Source organism: Zootermopsis nevadensis, unplaced genomic scaffold (genome assembly GCF_977971745.1).
Source record: "Zootermopsis nevadensis isolate Lab colony 2312 unplaced genomic scaffold, Znev_1.0 Znev_ptg000020l, whole genome shotgun sequence".
Classification (NCBI taxonomy): domain Eukaryota; kingdom Metazoa; phylum Arthropoda; class Insecta; order Blattodea; family Termopsidae; genus Zootermopsis; species Zootermopsis nevadensis.
In genome coordinates, this window is record NW_028259152.1 from 7,850,376 (window position 1) to 7,869,520 (window position 19,145).

At 38.2% G+C, this 19,145-nt stretch overlaps 2 protein-coding genes across 7 annotated transcripts in view; one reads left to right on the forward strand and one right to left on the reverse strand.

The window, feature by feature from the left end:
• Nucleotides 1–1,178: 1,178 nt before the first annotated feature.
• Srr (Serine racemase) lies at nt 1,179–18,144 on the reverse strand. 6 transcript variants are annotated; one of them, XM_022069434.2, is made up of 10 exons: nt 16,047–16,184; nt 15,052–15,126; nt 12,811–12,933; nt 10,548–10,618; nt 9,123–9,410; nt 8,514–8,676; nt 7,668–7,823; nt 6,678–6,814; nt 4,843–5,068; nt 1,179–1,982 (listed from the first exon to the last, which is right to left on the reverse strand). In XM_022069434.2, the coding sequence occupies exons 1-10, from the start codon at nt 16,080–16,082 to the stop codon at nt 1,929–1,931; spliced, it is 1,329 nt and encodes a 442-aa protein (XP_021925126.1). In that variant the 5' UTR covers nt 16,083–16,184; the 3' UTR covers nt 1,179–1,928. The 6 variants fall into 6 exon arrangements, with proteins under 6 accessions (XP_021925126.1, XP_021925122.1, XP_021925123.1 ...); XM_022069430.2 differs by lacking the exons at nt 1,179–1,982; nt 16,047–16,184 and adding exons at nt 2,836–3,270; nt 17,988–18,144; XM_022069431.2 differs by lacking the exons at nt 1,179–1,982; nt 16,047–16,184 and adding exons at nt 2,836–3,270; nt 17,988–18,144 and having other exon boundaries at nt 12,811–12,946.
• LOC110832430 (uncharacterized) overlaps nt 12,393–19,145 on the forward strand; it is a 51,117-nt gene continuing 44,364 nt past the window's right edge. Inside the window, exon 1 of the mRNA XM_087351649.1 lies at nt 12,393–12,414. The gene's annotated coding sequence lies outside the window, so the exon portion shown is untranslated. The remainder of the gene's footprint in view (nt 12,415–19,145) is intronic.

The following is a 19,145-nucleotide window of genomic DNA, read 5'->3' on the forward strand; positions in this document are numbered from 1 at the left end:
ATTAAATTTGTGGGTTATAGGGATACCTTTTGTTTCCGTTTTCAGTCATTTTTATGTCTCTTCAACTCATCTGCTACAGTATAATACTCGCACATAATTCAGGTTGAACTCAGATTAAGTGACATAAACGTATTTATATGCCTGTGTAATAAAATTAATCTGGAATTGTGCAGGAAGCCAAAGTTCACAGTGGACTGTAGAGCTTGAGAAGAAGAAGAAGAAGAAGAATAAAATTAATCTAGAACTGCTAGAACATGTAATCACCGCAGTATATAGGTCATAGTACAACTTAGAGCATTGCAAGGGATTGGTGTTTCTTTGGCATACTGTACCACTACGTCTCTTACCACTGCGAAGGTTATTGTGTAACCATGTAGCCTAATTAGAGGCAGTTTTACATGTGCCTGTCTTATTGCACGTTGATGCAAGCTATCATGAGCACAGACTAGTTAGTGTTTAACCATGTTCTGTAATGTTGGACAGCTGTCGACGATAATATTGCAATTATACAAGACAGTTTTTCCGTCTGGAGTCATGAGTTTGATTCCCGCTCAGAGCATGGATGTTAGTGCATGCATTCATTTTGTTATGGTCCAAGGATTCGATTCTTTCCCATTTTCGAAATATGACTCTTGGTAGACATATGAAAACAAACGACCGTAGCCTGTTTCAAGTTACCGTTTCACTTGTTTTTGGAGCGACTGATAAAAAGTGCAGGAAATGTTAATTATGACAGATGGTCTCCGGGTCGAGATTCGAACCTCGATCCTCCCTAATACGAACTCCAGTGCCAAGAAGTCCTACTACTTGTCTTCATAAGGATTTAGAAAGTCTATTTGCTTGCAGTAGAAGAGATCAAGGCTTGAATCTCGCTGTGGAATCAATACGAATCTCCTGAACTGATGGTAGAGGCCTTGTAATGGTCTGATCTCCCATCGAAAGAGTCTTGCCACTTGACTTCACAAGCTGGAATCATACCGTAATACGAAAAATGAGAGAAGGAATGAACTTATGATTTTCTTTTCCTTACTTAGATCCAGATGTCTTGGTTTAAGTCTTCTGACTGGAAAAAATAGTAAACACTTGCTCGACAGCTTTGTTACGCATGAGAGACTAGCTTAAAATTACACAGCTGGGTAACATAATACACCTATGTTATTGGTAAATCATATAGAATGTCCCGGAAAATGTATATACACTTTTAATGAAATAAAGACATTTTAATGAACTAAACCATTAAATACGTTAGTATTTGCACGTAGTGAATTAGGGAATCTAGTGTAGGTATTCAAAATGATCACCGCGATTAGCAACTGACTGACAGGCAGCCATCAGAGTTGCTGCTGAGTATACATATTTTTGGGACAACCTGTAGTTCTAGAGTTATTCTAAATTTTGCGCCGTGACGTTTGTCATTTTGGTGTAAGATGACTTGTTGAAACAGCGCGGCTTGTGTGCTTAAAACATGTTTTCAGAAGTAGCTGATACAGTTTTACAGTCGCAGTTTATCATCATTGGCATCCTAATATTTGAGATCAGTTCACTGAGACAGAAATTCAGTGAATACATCGGACGAAAGTCAATAACACTAATTTCTTCTATAAACATTTTTTGTGCTTTGGAAAACAAGTGTAGTTTAAATGACATAACAGGTTTGTGTGTGAACTTACGCAGACGTAATAGCACAGAGTTAGTCGATATGATTCATTTTCGTTTTCGTATTTTAAAACTATTACGAAGAAATTAACTTGTATACTACATTTTTGAACTTTGTTATTTGAATGTGTTTCTGCTTTGCTGTTAATAGGATGGTGCTGCTGTTACTGTGTTACATTGTTTTTCTGTTGTTCATGATAAAATGCACATTCTCTAATCTTTATTGGTAAACAGTAGCAGTTCTTGAGAAGACTGGAAGTATTCCCGTGTGGTTATATCCGAGGCCTTACACTGGCCGTAATCCACAACGTGATATTTGAAAAATGCTGAAAAGGGAAACAAACTGAACATTAAGTGCCATCTAGTATCAGTTATGTGAAACTAAATCTACACAATCGATGTTCAGGTCAAAACTTTACTGTTCTACCATCTATGAGCCTACCATAAAGGTTGCTCCTACTTATCAACATTCATTCCTCTTACTTTTATTATTCTGTTAGGTAGGAATATTTGTTTAATGTTGATTTTAGAGTGACATATTTTCTTTAAACAGTTTAACAAAGTGATTTGGATGAGTGAACACATAGATATTTAAAACATTTAATAGGATGATTAGCCTGGTTTGGAGAGATGAACAGGGGATGTAGCATGTGGAGGTACTTATTATTGACGTACAACTCATACCATGGCCTTGCCCACCACAACAAACACCCTGAAGTTGATGCATAAGTGTGCCAGTGTGTTCCAGTTCAGGTTTTTATAATTTACAATTACAGTATTCTGTATAATGTTCTGATATATGACCCACCAGGAAACAGTTATCCTAGGGTCCCGGGTTCGATTCCCGGCGGTTCCCGAATTTATAACTTGTGTTGGGCAAGGCCGTGGTCTAGACAACACGAAGTTTTCCTCCGGGGTTTCCCCGGTTTCTCCTTGGCATCCCAACAATTACTCCATACTCCATACACACAGAAGAAGGCAATGGCAAACCACTTCTGTATCACCTGCCTAAAAACATATATGAACAGGTCCCAGTCTGAGAAAAGGATGGAAGGATCCTGTTCATAAAATGTCGCCAAACTCCTGTAAAGGAGACGGCGTAATAAAGAAGAAGGAAACAGTTAGGATTTCACTGAAGATTAAATGTATTCCCTTCAAATCATATGTTAAGGCTGTATCTCCCTTCTACCAACTTTATTTATAGAAATATTTTTACATTTTTACACATACTTAATAATATTTGCTTCCACATGAATTGTTTTGTAAAGGAGACATCTTATAATATTTATCTATCTCCTAATGACCGTAAATACACAGTGGTTTAGGTAAGGACATACAGATGGAGGGATAGTTGAAGGACAGGAAACAAAACAAAATGTTAAACGTTACTGAGATGAGCTTCTGCTTCAAAGGGTTAGAAGAAATTCAGAAATAATTGTTACTTGTACACACATTATCATGTTCTACTCAGATAAGATTTGTGGACACGTCTTCAGCACCCAATAGAACTGGGCTAGGAATCTCCCCAAAAATAACTGTTTTATAATTTTCACACAATATCCTCTTGAGGATACTGGCATGTTCAATATCTTGAGTCTCGCACACAACTTTGACCTACGAAATAAACAAATGAATCAATGTAACACGCTAAATTGTTAAACGCTAAGCAAGTCATTACTTAGGAATGTATAGAAGGAAAGTTATGAAGCAAAATAAGTCAAGCAACTGTGTGAGAGGCTATTAAAGGAGATTGGTCTGCAGAGTAAACTGACAAATAAATAATTACATGAAGATTTCTGTCTTCTGGGTTGTCGCGTTGTGTAGTCTGGTCGATGTTAACCAACGTTTCAGAGCTCATATTGCCTCCATCATCCGTGATGACGAAGGCAACAACCCAGAAGACAGAAATCTTCATACTCACCGCTGTTAAAACCTCAAATCTTACAAGTAATTACATGTTTGTGTCCTTTGCCAGAAAACAGAATATATTGTATTGTAAGGATACTTAATAAATTATTTGAGAATGCGGCAAAGTTCGAACATTTGGGAATGAAATAACATATTGTAACATACCAAATTTTATCCATGATGACGTTAAAAGGAGATTCTTCTAGGGAAATGTTTGCTACAATTCAGATTAATTTTTTTTATGTTCCCATGTCAAATCTAAAAGCCTAAACATTAACAAATACAAAATTACTTTTACATTTTCTTTCATACAGATGGCAACTTATTCTTTTTTTAAACATTCTAATTTTTTCGACAGAATTTTAAAATTAATTTTTAATTTTTGTTTAAACCAGATAGAACCCAGTTAATTCAGTGCTAGACAATCAGGAGTCTACTGTATTTACAGGTGAAGTCCTGAGAAAAAATATTTGAATCTCAGAAAGAGGAAATAACGGGAGGATGGAGATACATTGAACAGCTTCATAATTCACGTGCTACATCTAATACTGTTGGATGATTAAATTGAGAATATTACTATGGGCAGGACATGTAGCACACAGAGAAGAAATGATAAATATACTATACAAGAATTAATTTATGCAGGCACTTCGGAGATCTAAATATAAATGAGGGTATAATATTAAAATGTATTTTATAAGAAAGAGGATGTGAAGGGGTGAACTACCAGGCTGCACTGCACTATTTTTATTTAGTGTTCTGTCTGACGACAGGTCCATATGAACAGGATCCTTCCATCCTTTTCTCGGACTGAGACCTGTTCATATACGTTCTTGGCAGATGATCCAGAAGTGGTTTGCCATTGCCTTCTTCTGTGTGTGAATGGAGTAATTGTTGGGATGCCACGGAGAAACCGGGGAAGCCCCCGGAGGAAACCTCCGTGTTGCCTATACCACGGCCTTGCCCAACACAAGTTATAAATTCGGGCACCGCCGGGAATCGAACCCGAGACCCCAGGATTACAAGGCCAGCGTTCTAACCGCTAGACCACTATAACCCCATAATTTCTGAATATAGTATGATTTCATGAGTAAATGTGAGAGTTGTTCCTTTTCTTCATTAATCAGTGTATGTAAGTGTAAATTAATATTGGTCTTTGAATAATGCTTTAATAGTCCAGAATAGCATATTTAGGTAAAAAAATTAAAAACCGCAATAGAAGCAGCAGGGAAGCAGTAGTTTACAATTGAATAAACTTTATACATAGATTACACTTACCTCAACACTGAAAATGTCCGACTGTATCCACGCCCTTTCGTGCATAATGTCTTTGATAGAAACTCCAATTGAAGCCATAAGTCGGCATAGCTCTGCAATGCCACCAGGTCGATCACTTACAGTAACTGAGAACTTCAGAAGACGTCCATCACATGCTAGACCTCTGTCCAGACACCGGCCAAGGATTGTTGTGTCAATGTTACCACCACACAATGGTAAAACAACCCTAAAAACACAGCAGACAGTACTTCAGCAGTTTTCAAGCGCATGAAATACCTTCTTACACATTTAAAAGAATACTTAATATGACCACAGCAAACTTAGGTGTCAGAATTACTCAACATACTCCTATAAATGAGAAAGGTGATGCTAGATAAATTAAACATGACACATGCCTGATATTGTTTAAACATGCAGGTACTTAAAAACTTGAAAAACAGAACTCCAGTTTGCAATATACAGAATGTTCGAGAAAGAGTGCACACATTTAAAATATTTTTATTGAGAAAATAAACAGAGCTAGAAGAGTGCGGTTTTCATCACATCACAGCGAATCTGTCCATGTTTTACATACGATATTTGTTATATGGAGCGCGCATGACTATGCGCATGCGTCAGTTGAGCGACAGCTGCATTACGGAAACCACTCGGCAGCTGTCAAGAATGGCGTTCGATCAGAAGAAGGTTGCTTGAGTGTGGTGGATGGCAGAATCAAAATCTGTTACCGCTGTGCAAAGGAAATTCAGAACGATGTATGGGGCACCTCCTTCTCGTAAAAGCTTTCTGAGATGGGTGGAGCAGTTGAAGGCAAGTCCCGGACGGCCACCCACGTCACCACGTGATGTTGAAACCATACCCGGGAAAATCTGTGCGAAGAGCGAGTCAAGAACTCAGCATCCCACGATCCACGGTTTATGATGTGTTTCACAAACGATTAAAATGTTGTGCGTACAAACTCCGAATTAAGCAACAACTAATACAAGAACCGCATCGTCCATTCTGTGGATGGAATCACGTCTTAAATGTGTGCAGCGCTTTCCGGGCATTTGAATACGGGATGGACATTGTGTGAGCAACAGAACGCTCAGGTCGAAGTGCAGTGAAATGGAGAAAGGTAAGAAAAAACTTTCTCAGTTGCTGTTTCATGTGGTGAAAACTGTACTCTCCTAGCTCTGTTTATTTTCTCAGTAAAAATATTTAAAATGTTCACTCTTTTTCGGACACTCTGTACATGTTTCACAAACACAGTATTTCGATTTTGACGCCCCTTTGACTTTGATGTTCGTTCATTGCAAATACAAATCTGTAGCTATGAAGCTCATCAGCACATGTAACACTCAACAGCCATACATTACACTTCCATGTGTTTTATTAATTGCTGTATTAAAAATAACACAAATGAAATTTACGTCTTTGCTCTTGTACCAATTTTTGTAAAATGTGCTTTGTCTGAGAAATATATTAAAGTTAAATGCATGATGCTCTGTATCAACAGGGTGGACATGAGCTCCATGGCTTCTCAAGCTTAGTTCTAAACAGAGGTGTGTTATCAGCTCTTTGAGAACCCCGAACAGTACCCACTGGGCCCCAAATCAGTTTGCTTCCAGAAAATGAACTCGGTGTATTTAGATTGCTGTTTTCTGGGTTGTTTTCTGTGTAGTCTGGTAGATATTTGCCAGTGCTTCAAACGTACTTGCTGCCTCCATCATCATACTTTCCACCACGAGAACCTCAAATCCTGTATATTCAGTCTACAGCCCATAACCTCACCATGGATCATCCTCTGTGTGTGTATTATTACACGATGCGTCTGTTAAAGTTTTAGTACCACTGACCTCTTTCCTTTAAGCTCGTCAAGGTGTCCTGCAAGGATTGCAGCCAGTCCAGCAGCTCCTGCCCCCTCTACCACACATTTTTCCAGTTCAACCAAACGCAGGATTGCAATCGCAATCCACTTTTCTTCCACCACAACCTGTAGCACATAAAAGCTTATTAATGGAATACGTTCCTACTTGAGGAACTGATAGTTGGTCACCTAGTCAAGAATTTCCCTGCTATTTGTGGAACCAACAACGTAAGATGTCGTATAGTGAGGGGTAGAGATGGTGTTGAAATGGGGAGATAAGAAATGCATAAACTATTTTCCCGAGGAAAGCTCTTGGAAGGTGGTCACTTGGAATATCAAGGGGGTGGAAGGATAATATTCAGATGGGTTGTAAGGAAATTGGTAGTGAGGATGGGAGTCGATTGGCACTGGCTCAGGATTATGCCCAGTGGAAGGCTTTTTTGGTGTTATCAATGCTGAACCAGAGACAATAAGTTTAGAAATGGTATGTGATTTCTCAGTTAACACTGTAGCAGGTAATAAGGACTTAAAACTTTGCATACCGTGTAGTGTATTAGAATATAAAATAAGTAAACAAACAACTATTAACACTATATAAAAGACACTATTGCCATACGCGTTTCAACTTCAAGAGGTCATCATCAGTGGCATCAGGGAAATTAATTTTTTAATCAAATGGTTTAAACTGGATTTAGAAAATAAATAATGAATAGGGTATTTAACAACATCTAGTGCAGTATCGTTTGAAATACTTTTGTTAAATATCCTATTCATTATTTATTTTCTAAATCCAGTTTAAACCATTTGATTAAAAAATTAATTTCCCTGATGCCACTGATGATGACCTCTTGAAGTTGAAACGCGTATGGCAATAGTGTCTTTTATATAGTGTTAATAGTTGTGTGTTTACTTATTTTATATTGTAATAAGGACTGTTTCAGCAAATCCATGCTTCATCATTCTACAATTTATATCTCACCATTTTGTCAATGAGTGGAGCAGCCGTAGCAAATGCATTATAACCGACCATAGGCACAGCCAGCCCATCCGCTAATGTCGATTCGATAGGCGTGTAAACTGGTTTACCGGCCTTTAGTGCTCTTGAGAAGCTTGCACATCGTTCAGATTCTACGCCCTACAAAGGAGACATAACATGAAACACCAAGCTGTTACGTAATCTTGTCTATTAGATGTGAATTAATGTCAGACGAAGTGGTCATGGCCTTTCTAAAACAAATCCCAGACTTTGCTTGAAGGGACAGAGGCAAAAGTCACTGTAATTGTTTGTAATATGTTATTCAGTGATTATGTACCAATTACTAAAGTTATTTTGATTAAATAATAAAGATTATGAAGAGTGAAACAAACAGTCCTAGTTACACAATACAGAAAGTACTTTGTATTTTCCATTAAACTTCCAGTCAGAGTAACATACAAAAGATACATTTATCCCAAATGAGAATTAAATCAGTCTCTTATCTATGAGCTAAGTTAGTAAAGTGACAGACTATTGACTGGATGGTTGGGGTTCAGTTTGCAGCAGAGCAGGGATTATCCTGTTTGCTACCACATCCAGACCATCTTTGTATCCACCCAGCCTCCTACCCAATTCCTCAGGACCAGAATGTTAAAGTTTGCAGTCACTTTCATCTGGTATCAAGATAAAGAATTCATGTACATTTATATCTAATTCCACTACATCTTAATGTCATGGTGCTTCATGAAGCACCTAGACAACTTTGTCTTTACTTTTAAAATTAGTACATGTTAAATTACAAATGTTATGAAATCTTGTTAAAGTGTTAGTAGAAATCATGTTACTCACAATGACAGTCGTTTTGGGATGTAGCGTCTTTATTGCGAGAGCCACTCCTGCAATGAGACCACCACCACCAACAGGCACAATTACTGCATCCACATCGTTGACCTGATCAGCGATCTCCAGACCAAGTGTACCCTGACCAGCCATGATATGTGGATGATCGTATCTGCAATATCACATTACATTTCCACTGCACTCCATGACAGCCATCTGAAGAACATATCCTGCCTTGAATCTATAAGGAGAATGAGTTTCTTCAAGCACCTAGTACCTTAATCGGTATTACCTTTCACGTTCCGGATGTTTTTAAAGAGAAGGACCCAGTAGCAATTTAATCTGGAGTAGAGGAAGTGCTACTACCTACTTTAAGAACGCAAAACTATGGCTGATGTGCAGGAAATGCCACTACCAATTACAATGGAGGCATAACAAATGGATGAAATGGTATTACTTAGTTTCTGAACACCGAGTGATGGAAGTATGTCCATTACGTTTTGTGCGGAAGAAATTCTACCACCAAGAAATTAGATTAGACAAAAGTTTGAGTTCTTAAAGTATTTTCATATGCTGCAGTGTGGCTGAGTTTCTTGTAAACTAATCGGTACTACTTACCCATTGATATATATGAGATCTCGCTCTTTTGAGAGTTGCATGGCAATTTTCTTTGCCTCTCCCATGTCCTTCCCCTGCACAACCACGCTGGCTCCATGTTGTCGACATGCCCTGATCTTCATGATGGGAGCTACTACAGGCATTACTACTGTCACAGGAATGTTAAGTTTGTGACCATGGTATGACAGTGCCAGTGCATGATTCCCAAGGGATGCAGAGATCACTCCTTTCCTCCTCTGTTGATCTGACAGCATGATGAGAGCGTAGCATGCTCCTCTTTCCTTGAAGCTAAAAACAGACAAAATACATTGTACTCTAGCTGTATCTGTAAGACTACGATATATCTCGTGGTGGTGAAGACATCCACAGTGGTCGTCTGGGTTGGGATGCTGTGTAGACGTGTAGGTGGGCACCAGCGTTTCAGAAGAACACCTGTTCTTTATCTATTAATCTATTAAAATATATTGTACTGAAATAACTAAAGTGTTTAATTATTATAGAATATTATTTATATCTCCATTGATAAAATAGACAGTTACTGAAAGTGCTTATGAATTATACTGAAACAGTAAAATTGCTGATTATTTTTGACATTGTTGTGAATATATAGTCCATGGGGTCCGCAGTGGCCGCGCGGTCTGAGGCGTGGGCCTTGTGCCGCTTGGTCGCTGGGACCGTGGGTTCGAATCCCACTCAAGCCATGGATGTGTGTCCGCTTTTTTCTGTGTTGTGCTGTCCTGTGCACAGGTAGAGGCCTTGCGACGGGCCGATCCCTCGTCCAAGGAGTCCTACCGAATGTCTATAGACCAAGCCAACGAAAAGTTGGGACCCGTAGTGCTCAGGAACTTGAAGAACGGGTCGTTTCCAGTATCCAAGTATATAGTCCCATGTACCAGTGTTCTGTTATGACACTGTGTAATTATCACTTGAAGCATGAAGGAGCAATAGACATTTGTGCTTTCTGAACTTTAAAACTCATTACGATTGCCTAGCAAAGTGAACATTACACAGTGTTTGTCATGTTTGACTGTAAAAGAATGGCTGTTATAATTATGAGTATGTGGATAGGTACTTAGTTATTTACTTTGTCAGGCAATTACTCTGTTAATTAGTTACTCTGTTAAGTAGTTCCTTACTTTTGCTATGAGTTAATCAGAGTCACATACACAGAGGCAGTTAGTTAATTATTTGGGCAGTAAAGTATTTAGTTACTTATTTTTTCTGTTAAACGGTTATTAAGTAGGTAGTTAAGTAGTTATTTATTTTGTTAGTCAGTTAAGCATTTGTAGGCAAATAATTGTTTACTTCGAATGTCCGTGAATTAGGCGGACAGTTCATTCGGTAGTGTATGTAGGTAGTTTAGTAGTTAATACTTAATTTGTTAATCATTGAGGGATACTGACACTACTGATACTTATAACAGACCTGCCTGTGTACTGAAGGAAATCCTTCTTGAGGAAAACATCCATTCCTGTCAGTTCAGATAGATGGGATTTCTGAAAATAAATTAATGGTTAATGAACAAATTAGTGTCAATACTGCTCCGTATTTAGCCTTCTCCTTTCTACAGAACCACGAGAATGCTTCATAATGACACCGTACTCTGTCCCCTCAGTGGCTGATAAACAGTAGTAAAGTATGACTCAGAAATATCGATATTTTTAGAAATGTTTGTAGGACAGTTTGACTTTTAAACTCTGATGAGAGCTGATAAGAGTTGGGCACAGCTAAGTGGATAGCAAAGGTTATCTTAGGACACATAATAGCTTTATATACTGGACTCCTATGTAGTGACCTTGAATTTACCATTCTGTCAGTCAATGATCATTAATGTAAACATATAATTAAATTAAGTAGTAATTTCATATACAGTAGATTCCGGTTAATCGGGGCAGCTGTTTATTTGGGACAAATATTTAAGAACAAAAACAAAGCGATAAAATAACCGGAATTTGCTTCGCCTGTTTGGGACACCATGCCGTTTAATCGGGACATTGAGTGCTAGATGGCGTGTTGTGGCGTGTGGCGTGGAGGAGTCAGTGAGTCATCGCTGATTCACTCAGTAACGAACACGTGCGTATTCAGACAGTGTAGCAATAAGCAGCTAGACCATTCAGAACTGCTTTGTTCACTGTGGTTTTAAGCATTCAGGCTTGGAGATGCCAGATACGACCGATAGTGAAAATGACGCCATTTTGGAAGTGCAACACGTTAGAAACTACGAAGAGTGTGCATGCATCGAAAATAGTCTTCAATATTACAATGAAAATGCAGATTATGAGGACGCAATTGTTAAACAAATTGCAACAAACACCAAAAGACATCAGAAGACCAGGGAAGTGATGAGGACGACACACCTGAGCTTCAGCGAGTGACTAATCAGGATGCCAAGAAATTTGTTGCTGGATTACGACGCAACTTCATGCAGGAAGGCAATGAAGGCAGTTCTGAATCTGCACTAGATACCTGCGCAGATTTTGTTCATTTGCAGTCAATCGAGAGAACACGGCAGGGGACACTTGATAAATTCCTCGAACATCATTAACTGTTAAGAACTACATACATTAAATTGAAATTGTTTTTAGTGTAAATATTTGTCTCTGATGTGTACCATTTTTTACAGAATTCATTTACAGTATGTTGCTCAATAAATCATCTCAATAAATGGGAGTTTGTCTTTTAGTTTTAAATCTTTTTAACTCTTTACGTGGAAGTTCGCGTAATTGGGGCAGCCGCTTAATTGGGCCAAAGTGTTCAAGTCCCGATGTGTCCCAATTAACCAGAATCCACTGTATTGGATTATAACATGTTTTGTCTATCATGTGTGGTTTCTCTCTCTTCCACATGCACGCACTCACACACACAAACCTATGCACAACATATTTCATCCATTCAGAGTTTTCAAATAAAATGTCATTTTTTAATGTTACTGAATTATTGAAAATCCGATTTTATTGATGTACTAATTTATAAATAGCACTTGACCCTTTGATAATGAGACATATTTAAAATATTTAGGAAAGAGTGTAGGAAAACAATATTACATGTATTAACAAGGAAATTAAGAAGAGATTAAATTCAAGAAGTTCTTCCTACCATTAAGTTTGGAATATTTTGTCTTCCTCCTATCCACAAAACTAAACATTAACATAAACAAATCTATATTATGTTTTACTCCACAGGTGATGATGAAGAGGACAAAGTTTTGGAATCAGTTGCTGCATCCCTAAAGAATATGGAGGCGGAAATGTGTTACGAGTCTCATATCCTTGGAAGTGGATACATCTGACAAGTAAGAACTTCGTTTATGCTCATGTATATACTTTTTTCATATAATACAAGAATAGGGGTACTATGAGGGTGCAATGGGCAATTTTTATGTCCCTTTGATTTTCTGGTACGTTTTAAAGTATTAATTATTATTTAATAAATTAACATGTTTAGGTGCATTAATAATAATTAAATTTCTAGGCTATTGTTGGTACTGCTCAATGTGAGATGCATAGGATACTGGTTTTCAGACAGCCCACTGCCATTTTACTGCTTCATGAATCAGAAAAATTTCAGATCCGTCTGTACAGACCAACAAACTATATGAATATTGATATCAGACGGGACCATTGTCCATTTCCTGCATTCTGTGGTCTCAATACAGTCATGTATCAAATAGGACTTTTTGGGTACTCACCATGCATGGTGTGATTAGGATGGCAGACTTAACTTTGAATGCTGCAGATGTGATATCCTCAAAATGCAGCTGCAAGGGGGAGCTAGATGAGCACATTGGGTCTGAGATATCATCTGCTGTACCCTGAAACACAGATCTTGTAGTTCGGAAACGATCAATTCACAATTTTAAACATTTATGTTTTATGATTAAATTAATTAAAGCAAATTTTAACTGACTATGCCTCCCCACAAGCTGGCAAAATCTGTAACTGTTAAATTTTATGTTAATGTGACAAGAACTGACTCCAGTTTCCAACCCAGAGCTGTCTACATTTGCTTATATGCCTGTTTATTATTACCCAATGCCAATCTTACGTACTAAGTTATTCAACCAGTTAATTGGCCTTGAGCAAAAAATTTCACCTGCGAGGTTACAATCAACTTCCGCAAGAAAACCAGACAGACAGGGCCAATTACTTTGCCACACGCTTTGTATAATGTCAAAGGTATCAGATCAGTGATCGCGAATTGCATCATTCAGGCTGATGAAACACAGTGGATCTGTTGTTTCTACCACTGTACAGAGATGAGGTGGAGCCTTGTCATTCCAGTTCCCTAGCTAATTGACTAGTTGGCTGGCTGACTGACTGACAGACAGACAGACAGACAGACAGACAGAGTAGCTGACTGACAACAGGAGGGAACTAGCTAGCCGACTACTGGACTGCAGTATGTAATTTGCTGACAGTCTGGCTGACTAATTGACCACAGTAACTGACTGGCTAATTGACTGCAGTAACTGATTTGCTTTCTGGGATTGGCTGTGCCAACAGCCCAGCCCCGAATAAAAGAAATATTTATTTTAGGCTTAAACATTGTTCGATTTCACAATGCGATGAAAAAGTATTGTACACACATTCAAAGCTGTGACTCCACAAGTATCACAGCCCACCTTTGGACATGATCCTGATTCAGCTTCATTGAGCTGTTATCATGTCACCAGAGCTTTCTTAATGTTATCTTTCCATATTCTAAACCTTCGTGCTGGCCGTTTTCCAGATTTTCAAAAATCAAAATTGTTTTCGAATTTCGTGTTTCCCCATTCAAATTGCATGCGCATCTCTACGTAGCATCATTAACTGCATTAACCTATCAGTAACTTTGTATGTAACCTGCACGAATCACAAATGTCGTCCGTTTTATACCACACATCCCCCTTTCATCTTAATTATTTTGTTGACCTGTTTTCACTTGATAAAAAGTGTGCACGAATTCGTGCCAGAAATTACGTCGGAGCCGCAACATGTGATGTTCTTAGTTGTTGTCAAGTTTGGAAAAAAACATGTTATTAACTTTGCTCATAATTTGCATGGATCTGCTGATCATTATTTAAATATTTTTCCGATACCAAAATACATTTTTTGTTTCTTTGTTTTGTCAAGTAAAGACTTGTGAAAACTCAACACGTGAGGATTATATCAACTTAAGGTTCTTCACGAATATCTGTCCGAACGTGCGGACTTCTTATGAGTGAGCAAAACTAGTTTTGTTCAGTGGAAATTATAAACAAAGTTCTTTTAGTCATACAAGGAAAATAATAAATTTTTTAAGGCTGGTATAACAGTTTGGAATTCGCTGGGGTTAAGTTATCCTGACTTGATCTGCCCCGTGACATCAGAGGCCTTGGCGATGGTCTCATGCCTCACACAGTCTTGCAGCATGTCTTATTTATTGTTTAGAAAACTCTTGCTAGAAGAGTCGAAGGATCAATTTTGTCTATAGCACCAATAAAAAACTGTTGAACTGGTGGTGCAAGACTTTCAATGGACTGAACCTTCGTCCATGTAGTTTTACAAATTGTCTTAATTGGAGTTTGGAAAAACTGTGATAAACGAAGTCAAGGATTAAATAAAGTTGTATCACCTATAAGAAAGTGTTGAGTGCAGACCTTGCGAGGGTATTGTTCTTCGTCCAAGGAGTGGTACCCCTGTCTCAACACGGTTTTGAGAAATATCAACAGCGAAAAAGCCAAGACCCAAATCGGCCATGACATCTAGAAGAATACTTGGTCTGTTTTTTGTTTCATTGGTCCTTTTAAAAATATATCTGAGGACTCAGAAGAATGTGAAAAGAAGCGGTCGCGAACTATTACTATCCCAGAATTTTGTCTTGAGGAAGGAAAAGAGCATAAGAAATCCCATCTTTGTGCCGAGATGCGAACACGGACACACACAGTGAGTGGGGACTGTCTTATACTCACATTTTGTACAATGGCGCTATTTTCAATCCGTTCCGCCCCCTCAATTTTATTGGAGCAGCTGCCATTCAGAGGGCTCTGGAAACAAAACACGGGCTTATTGGCGTTCGTTTGTTTTTCTCTCCCATTGCTGGAACTACAACACATCGTTCTCACTAGTAAGAATTATGTATTCAGTAATTAAATTGTGCTGAAAATTCATAATACATTCATTTAGGAATCATGAAGAAAATGATTATTATAAAAGAGCTAGTGTATAATAATACATAGTTATGATATGGAAGGAAAAATATAATGACGTGATAAGTTATTTATGAACATAAAAAGTAATTTATATCGATAACTGAAGTTATTTTAATTACAGAAAGGGACGCAGAAGAGGTTCGAACTCGAATTACCCGTTCTGCGGATGGGGCCACTATGACAGTGGAAATTGTATTACACAGTTACGATCACCGGGTTTCTGGACTTTGTCCACCGTCTAGTATTCTGAACAGAATTCTATTAGCACACAGCCAGACCCCTTTAGAACTTGAGTGTGTTGTATTAGTCTGGTGAAAGTTTTACCAGCACGATGTTCATATTCAAAACCGAAACAAGCAAACATAGCTATCCATATGTACTGTGCTAGCGTGAGTCCTTATCTGTGTAAAAACCCATAGTAAAGTCCTTCTTAAACAGCTGATAGTTAGTCCGCTAGTTCCCAATACATCACATATTATCGCCAGCACATGAACTCAGTACAAGGACGTGGGGGTCTGAGTTCAGAATGTGGTTCTCTTTTCCTCACAAGTGAATGTGCCCGATTCCAGGCCCCCAACGTACGTACCTCATTCATCTTCGTCGTAACTATCGTACTGTGCTCTCACTGGTTAAAAACAGAAGTTCCACTGTAGGGTGCTTCATTTAAAATACGGATTTCTGTTTCACCCTAGCCAGACGAGTACAAATCAGGATGGTCGATAGGTCTGTGATATAAGGCGACCGATTACTCATACCTGTGTGCTTGTATTATGTTTTTTCTGCAGTTGCATAATCTTTTACTTCAAAACTGGACGCTAGTAGTCGCTTAACTAGGCAAGAAACTACCTGTTTTTATGAACGAAAGTCAAAGCTTCTAGTATCTGTAGGATGGCGTCTTGCAGTGTACCGAAATTCCAATGCGTTCTTCGATAAACTGCGTTTTTATTTGACCTTACAGGTCATGGGCAGAGTAATTTATGCTTGTAAAATGCACTGATAAACGAACAGTAAATATGTTACTCTGAGCAGAAACAGAGCTAATTGACAGTTGATACAGAACTCCATGGGTCAGAGCACTTCTTGAGAAACTAATAGTCGCTCAGCTAGTCAAAAATTCCGCCTGTATTTTATGGAACTCGAAGGTTCATTATCGTGTTCACAAGAGCGCGTCAGTGGAGTTTTATGCAGCCCGACACGGTGTACGGCCCAGGATATTCAAAATGTCCTGATGACGATGCAGATACGAATTTAATAACGAATGATGGTGACAGAATTATAGACCACGGTGTGGAATAATATTACTTAGATGGGGAACTGGACTCACGCTTCGAAAATCGTCAATGAGGCGTAACTTTGAGGACAAGTTCAAAGACTTCAGATCCTGCGAAGAAGACATCTTTATTTGCATCTCTGTTCTCTTTTGATGTAGAGAGAACTGCTGTTCATCTTCGAATGGAACTCACCGAACTTCAATAAGGCTGTGTTAAAGAAAGTGTGCAGTAAATTTGGAATTCCTGAATTTTATACAAACTAACCCACACATGTTTGGTAGCTGAAACGTTTGTTAACTTTTCTCGGTCATGTCAGTCTATGACTCGAATGTAAGGTTAGGTGATTGACACGTTATCTGAACTTAAAATTTGATCAGTACAAAATTAGATAGCAAATATTAACAAGCGGTGTCAGGCATCGTACACCACGATCGCGCAGAAATGTACCATGCCACTTATATATTTAAATTTGATAATTTAACCGCAGTCTTCAAAAGCGTTCATCAACATATTTTCAATGCATTTAAAGTCATTTAATAACTACTAAGATTCAAATATATGTCATGGCTACCATTGTATCGCTGTTTTGTGTATATTCAAGTTGAGATAATTGGAAATGTGTTTCAGTGAAATTCACATATGTTCGTACTTGTGAGAAGGTAGAGAGAAACGAGCAAGTTAGGAATTAGTAAAAATAGCGATTATATGATTTTTCCCATCCATGTGATGGCCCCGAGGAAGAGTCTGCTATTATATTAAGTTGCACTTGGTCGTACCAAAGATTCTAAGCCCGAGACCCTTTCTAACATTTCGTAGCGTCCTATTTCTGCGGTAACGCGTTATTACTCCCAAACTGGGCTACCACCCCTTGTCATCTGTCCGGTCCTGCTTAACTACTGCTGTAGCTATCCCCCATATCTGGAGGACGTTTCCTCCATTAGCAGCCTGAACACACGCAATTCAATGGTGATAAGTGATTCACTTAGTATGGGAGACGTGCATAAATGTACCAAAAATGTACAAAATTATATTCTCTTTATATTTCGTTAAGTAAGTTATATACCATATTTCACAAGTTAAAAATAAAAAGTTACAGATCTTATTGAGGCACTTTATGTATCATGTACGAATGTTTTGTACCATGAGGTATTTTTAGAAACATTATAAAATAATGGCTATAGTTGACCGACATGAGCCGAAATTAAATATGATCTACAACTGTTAGTGTAGCTTTCCATTAAAAAAACTACCGAATGTTGTTGAATTTGTAAGATAAAGTAAATATGACTTCTCCTTTATGCATTCAGTTAATAAACATCGTGAAAAATAAAACTTTACATAAGTACAGTAAACGATGTAGCGTACCGTGTAAGTGTACGAGTATTTACATGTAAGATAAGTGATGCAGAATAATATATCACTTACGTGTAGCAGCTCTTGGTTGTCCTGTCCGCTCATGATCACTTCCGCGAATGCACTGACTATAATAATCTTATATTGGCCGCAGGACACAGTTCAAACGTGCAGCATACCCTCGCTGAAGACGGCAGTCTGTGGCAGGCATGTCAAACTCGTCTGTTTAGGAACGCTTAACAAGAAGTGTCTTCCATCACATGGGCGAGGAAAATCATAACAATTTTTTTTTTCCATTCCAAGCTGAAGTTTGACAAACCCGCACTTTCGGATATCTTGAGCCAGTTGAATCTAGTCCACATTTTCACACCTTGTTCCTTTGAGATCCATTTTTATTGTCATTCTTTGTACGCATTAATCTTTCAATTTGTCTCTTATCCTACCACGGTCATGTCAGGGAAACCTTAGGGGTAGGACTCATTTTACGCCGGTGTTGGGTTCCTGAGATTTCCGGCATAAAATGAAGCAAAAATATAATGGGAACATATGTAAATACATTAGGTTCCGTTCCAAGATTTTCAGTAATCAACACAAAATACTTGAAGAATGTTTTATTTTGTGAAATTTACGTATTGAAAATTGTATAATGTTTAAGATAACAATGTTTAAGAAAAAGAAATAAAATTTGCTGCTTTAAAAACGATAGATTGGATGTCTGTTTGGTTTTCTTCTTTTCTGATAATAAGTTATAGTATGGCTGTAGAACTGTATCAATTCCTCAATTAATGTAATTTGCTTTTTCTCGTCGCATTTTATATTCCCTTTTTTGTTTAATTATTTAAATTTTGGGCCGTAGTTTATAATTTAGTATTATAGTTTTATTACAACGTCGGGGCCATCTGTGTCTAGGAAGTTGGGCAGAGTCATGACTCATCACCCCCTCCAATCGTGATCTATGAGAGGCACAAATGTGAAGCGGACGTAAATTGAAGCCGCGTAAACCGAGTCCTACCTGTATTTTGTTTGCCGGACTGCTGGCTGGTAGTCAGTGTGCATCTGCAAGGTCCCCCGACCAGCTGTCTCGACACAAGTTTTCGTGGTTATCATACAGCCGTCCCACTAAACACTGGCACAGAAAACGTCTGGTATACGTGTTGCTCTTTGTTCTGTTTCGATGAGGAACTAGTTTTAATAACTGGACCAAGCCCTTATGCCCTGAAGAAATGTATT